The following is a 5,983-nucleotide window of genomic DNA, read 5'->3' as shown; positions in this document are numbered from 1 at the left end:
ACTGCACTGGGTTTTGAGAGGCTGTAAATCGCACAGGAGAAGATTGCCCACCTTTCTCCCAGGGAGCCCCTGGTGCATTTGAACCTCCAGAGAAGTGCCACCTTTGGATTAACAGCACACTCCCTACACACCAAAGCTCCCTAGGCCACTAGAGATCCCTTATGTAGCTGTACAATTCCTGGTGAGGAAATGGATTAAGTGTTAAGTTGCACTAAAAGATAGGTGGTTCAAATCTCCTTGGGAGAAAGATGAGGCAGTCAGTATCTTAAAAGACATTCAGCCTTGGAAATCCTATGAGGCGGTTCAAGTCTACCCTGCAGAGTTGCTCTGAATCAGAATTGACTCTCAATACATAGACAGATAATTATAGTTATTCTAGGTATTATTGTAGTTATTCTATGTATTACTATAGTTAATTATTAACTGTTATTTATATGACAAAATATTATGCTAAAATACTTTGTGTATTACTTTTTCCCAAGGAAGAACATTGCCATTTTGCCATGAGTGAACAAATAATTCTACCTGAAGTGACCCAGGACTGGACCAAAGAACATGTGAAAAAGTGGGTAACTGAGGACCTTAAGCTAGATGAGAAATATGGGCAGATTCTGCTCAGGGAAGATGTAACAGGATTAGTACTACAGGAATTAACTGAGGAGGATCTTCGAGATATGGGGCTACCACGGGGTCCAGCACTTTTGATTAAACGTGGATACAATAAATTAAATAATAGTCGTTTTGAAAGTGACAATCATGATTCTGGAAAATTTGATCCCACAACAACTCCTAAAAAGGAACACCAAAAAAAGCCAAAACAGTCAAAAAAGGAGAAACCAATATCATCCAAAACTGAGCATGACCTCACCGAGACCAGAGATACTGAAAAACAAGAATTGAGTCTTCTGAAAGAAAATGCAACAACTGAAGAAGCAGCTATGAAAGGCAAAGAAAACAAGGCACTAGCACCTGAAAAACTCACTTGTTTGCCATATCCTTTTGACAAATTCCATGATAGCAGACGCTACATAGAGCATTATATTCTACAGCCTGAAACGGGACCACTCAATCTCATTGACCCAATCCATGAGTTCAAGGCCTTCACAAATACAAGCACAGCCACAGCAAAGGACATTCAGATGAAATTTAGCAATGAAGTCTTCCGATTTGCATCTGCTTGCATGAACGTACGCACAAATGGTACTATCCATTTAGGAGTCAAGGACAAACCCCATGGAGAAATTGTTGGTGTGAGTGTCACCAGTAAGGATGCCTTCATTGACCACTTCAATCTAATGATCAACCAGTATTTTGAAGACAGTCATGTCAAGGAAGCCAAGCAGTGCATTAGGGAGCCAAGGTTTGTGGAAGTCCTACAGCAGAACAATACATTGTCTGACAAATTTGTCATTGAAGTTGATGTTATTCCAAAGTCTTCTGTATGTAAAATGAAGTCTTTCTACATTAGCATGCAAAACGATAAAGATGGAACATGGAGACAAAACAAAGATCATTCATTATTTGTAAGAGATGGGGCTAGCTCCAAAGATATCCTTGCCAATGTCAAACAACGGGAAGCAGAATTCAAAGCATATTTACTAAATTTAGAGTCAATAGTAGCAGCTAGAAAAGAAGCAGAAGAGGAATATGGAGTAAAGGCAAATAAAAAGGAGAAGGAAGGATTAAAACTAGTTAAACTTCTCCTAGGAAGCCGAGACTCCCTGGATAATTCATACTATGGTTGGTATGTTCTTGTAACAAATAAATGTCATCCAAATCAAACAAAGCACTTGGACTTTCTAAAAGAAATGAAATTGTTTGCTGTGTTGGAGTTTGATCCTGAATCGGTGAGCAACGGGGTGGCTAAAGCTTACAAAGAAAGTCGAGTAGCAAACCTACACTTTCCCAGTCAGTATGAAGAAAAGACAACGACCATCAGAGAGATTATATCGACTCTGAATCTCTATGAGCAACCCAGCTGGATCTTCTGCAACGGCAGGTCAGACCTGAACACAGACACCAACAAACCTCTGGAACCACATCTGTGGCAGAGAGAAAGAGCTTCGGAAGTCAGGAAACTGATTTCTTTTCTCACAGATGGAAATTTAATACCAAGAGGGAAATTTCTGGTGGTGTTCCTATTATTCTCTTTAGTGGAAAGCCCAGGAGATCCCCTCATTGAAACGTTCTGGGCTTTCTATCAAGCTCTCAATGGAATGGAAAATATATTGTGCATCTGTGCAAACTCACAAATTTACCAGCGATGGAAAGATCGGCTGCAAACAAGACTGACGATAGCAGATGAGTTAACAAAACATAGCATTTCCACTTTGAATTTAGGACAGATAAACAATACTATCCTTAAACTAAAGTCAGTGATTCAGTCATCACAAAGATTTCTGCCTTCTCATGGGCTGACATCTGTTATCCTTGAGAAAAAGGAAGAGGATCTCTTTACTACACTAGAAATCCTCTGTGAAAATGAGTGCAGGGACACAGACATAGAGAAAGACGATAAAAAATTCCTGGAATTTAGGAAATCAAAAGAAGAAGACTTTTATAAAGGTGGCAAGGTATCCTGGTGGAACTTCTATTTTTCTTCTGAAAATTATTCTTCCACTTTTGTCAAAAGAGACCGTTATGAAAATCTTAAAGAGCTGATAGAGTACTTGGCTGAGTCTCCTAAACCAATATTTGCCAAAATCATCAACCTTTTCCATCATCCAGGCTGTGGGGGGAGTACGTTGGCTATGCATGTTCTCTGGGACCTGAAGAAAAACTTCAGATGTGCTGTACTTAAAAATAAAGCAGCTGATTTTACAGAAATTGGAGAACAAGTGATCAATTTAATCACCTATAAGACAACCAGCCCTCAGGAATACATGCCTGTGCTTCTCCTGGTGGATGACTTTGAAGACCCAGAAAACATCTGCATTCTGCAGAATGCTATCCATGCCAGTTTAGCAGAGAAGGAGTTTCGATATGAGAAAACACTGGTCATTCTCTTGAACTGTATGAGGTCCCAGAACCCCGATGAAAGCGCAAGATTTGAAGATGGCATTGCACTGAAATATCAACTTTCTCCCAAAGAAAAAAGAGCATTTGAGGACAAACTGATGGAAATTGAAAAGCAGCACAAGAACTGTGAAAACTTTTATTCCTTCATGATCATGAAAAAAAATTTTGATGAAACGTATGTAGAAAAGGTAGTAAAAAACATCCTGGAAGGTTATGAGGTTGACAGCAAAGAAGGAAAACTTTTGTCTTTCCTGGCTCTGCTCAACTCTTATGTTACTGATTCGACAATTTCCGTGTCACAGTGTGAACTATTTTTGGGAATAACACATACTAAGACACCTTGGGAGCCTGAAACTCTACAAGACAAGATGAGAAACTATTCCACACTTTTAATTGAAATGGAAGTTGCAGAATATGGGAGATACACAGGCGTGCGCATTATTCACCCTCTCATCGCCAGTTACTGTCTAAAAGAATTGGAAAAAAGCTACCATTTAGACAAAAGTAAAATTGCACTGGAGATGCTGCATGAGAAATTATTCTACAGCTCTGGGATAGGAAGAGACAAATTTCTCCATGACGTGCAAACACTTCTGCTTACAAGACAGCGCAAGGAATATGGTGATAAAATGGATACTTTGTTTTCCCCATTAATCGAAGCTTTACCTAACAAAAATGTTGAAAAAGTCTTGAAACAAGGAAGTATCCGATTCCCACAAAATGCATTTATTTGCCAAGCATTAGCAAGACATTTTTACATTAAAATTAAAAACTTTAACACTGCTCTGTATTGGGCAAATCAAGCCAAAAGGATAGCACCTAAAAATTCTTATATCTCAGATACACTTGGTCAAGTCTACAAAAGTGAAATAAAATGGTGGCTGGATCAAAACCAAACTTGTAGGAACATTACTGTCAATGATCTAGCACATACCCTAGAAGCTGCTGAAAAAGCCTCAAAAGCTTTTAAAGAGTCCCAGAAGCAAACTGATTGTAAAGACAGTGAACCAGAAGCCTGGTCACTACAGAAGAGAAAATATGACATGTATAACACAGCTGGTTTCTTGGGTGAAATAGAAGTCGGCCTTTACACTATCCAGATTCTTCAGCTCACTCCCTTGTTCCACAAAGAAAATGAATCTGCTACAAAATCTATGATACAATTTTTATCAGGAACAGGAACCATTCCTGCTGGTCCAGAAAATGAGTATCATTTGACCCTTCAGAATTTCACAACTTATCTACAAGATTTACAACCAGAAATGAAAAAGTGCTTTGACTTTTTTGTCGATTACATGGTCCTTCTGAAAACAAGAAGCACTCAGAAAGAAATTGTTGAAATAGTGCTAAGTAACAAAGTCAGTCGTTGTTTCAAGAAATACACAGAACTGTTCTGTCATTTAAAAGATTTGGATTCATCACAAAAGCACGAGTTACTCCAAGAGGAGACCTGCAGGCAAAGTCTAGAAGCTCTGAAAGCAGATAGGTTTTCCGGACTCCTGGAATATCTTAACCCAAACCACAAAAATGCTCCGAACACAATGGAAAACATAGTGAACAAATACCAAATCCTTCTGCAGAAAAACCCAAATAAAAAGCTGATAAGGGAGAAGCAGAATTTCATCTTGGCAAACATAATTCTCAGTTGTCTAAAACCCAACTCCAGGTTTATCCAGCCGTTTAACTTGCTGAAAAAGCAGCTCCGAGAAGTCTTGCAATTAGTCGACTCAACTCTTCAATTTCCAGACCCTTATTTCTTAGCCTGCCTCCTGTTCTGGCCAGAAAATCAGGAGCTTGATCAGGATTCCAAATCAATGGAAAAGTATGTTTCATCTTTAAATCGATCCTTTGGGAGACACTACAGGCACATGTGTCGATCCAAGCAGGCCAGCACACTCTTCTATCTGGGCAAGAGCAAGGGTCTCAACACTATCGTGCACAAGGCTGAGATAGAGCAGTACTTCAGTAAAGAGCAAAATACAAATTCCCTGTGGCAGAGCGGCGACGTGTGGAAAATAAAAGAAGTCAAAGAGATCCTGCGTCGTCTCGTTGGTCAGGCTGTTGGCAAACAAATCTTTGTAGAATATGGAACAAAAGAAAAAATAAGAATACCAGTGACTTCTGTGTATTCAGGGCCACTCAGAAGTGGTGGGAACATAGAAAGAGTGACCTTCTACCTAGGCTTTTCCATTGAAGGCCCCCTGGCATATGATATAGAAGTAATTTAAGATACATTGGGTCAAATGTGCTTATTCATAGTTCTGTGTGGGTTTACCCCTCCTCTGTCTTCACATGGTGTTTTGATCATACTCTTGGCATAACTGATAATTATGAAGTCATTGTGCTGCTTTTGTCTCCTTGACAATAAACCTTCTTATTGTACAAAATATGTCTGCACACAGTTTCTCTCTCTCTCTCTCTCCCTCCCTCTCTCTCTCATTGCCATTGAGTCAAACCCAAGTGATAGCTGACCTTTCTGTGGGTTTTCAGAAGCTATAAATTGCATAGGAAGAGATTGCTCATATTTCTTCCAAGGAGCCACCAGTGGATTAGAACAGCCGGAGAGGTATCACCTTTAGGTTGACAGTGCAATTCCCTACCAAATAAACCACCAGAGCACCCCAGTAGAGATAATCAAGTAATGGTTTTCTGTATGCATTTTCAGGCTAATATAGTCAGTTAAGATGTTTCTATTTGGATTCACTGGACACAGATTTGGAAAAAAAAATCTAACAAATATACTTTCATTCCATCTATTCTTACACATTTGATGATTTATTTCTTCACTGTGAAAACAAATTTGAATAAAGTGCATCTGAGAGCTGGACAATGAATAAGGATGGCAGAAAAAGAACTGATGCCTTTGAGCTGTGGTGTTGGAGAAAAGCACGGAACATCCCTTGGACAGTTAAGAGAACAAACAGCTAGGTCTCGGAGATGGTGCAGCCGAGTGCTCTTTGGATGC

The 5,983-nt window shown here is 39.4% G+C and overlaps 1 protein-coding gene across 1 annotated transcript; it reads left to right on the top strand.

The window, feature by feature from the left end:
* The first annotated feature begins 503 nt into the window (after positions 1 to 503).
* SAMD9L (sterile alpha motif domain containing 9-like) lies at positions 504 to 5,246 on the top strand. Its single transcript, XM_006891471.1, has one exon. The coding sequence runs from the start codon at positions 504 to 506 to the stop codon at positions 5,244 to 5,246; it is 4,743 nt and encodes a 1,580-aa protein (XP_006891533.1).
* The last annotated feature ends 737 nt before the right edge of the window (positions 5,247 to 5,983 follow it).

Source organism: Elephantulus edwardii, unplaced genomic scaffold (genome assembly GCF_000299155.1).
Source record: "Elephantulus edwardii isolate Elephantulus edwardi_28Jun2011 unplaced genomic scaffold, EleEdw1.0 scaffold00098, whole genome shotgun sequence".
Taxonomy (NCBI): Eukaryota; Metazoa; Chordata; class Mammalia; order Macroscelidea; family Macroscelididae; genus Elephantulus; species Elephantulus edwardii.
This window is presented reverse-complemented; position numbering and strand designations above follow the sequence as displayed.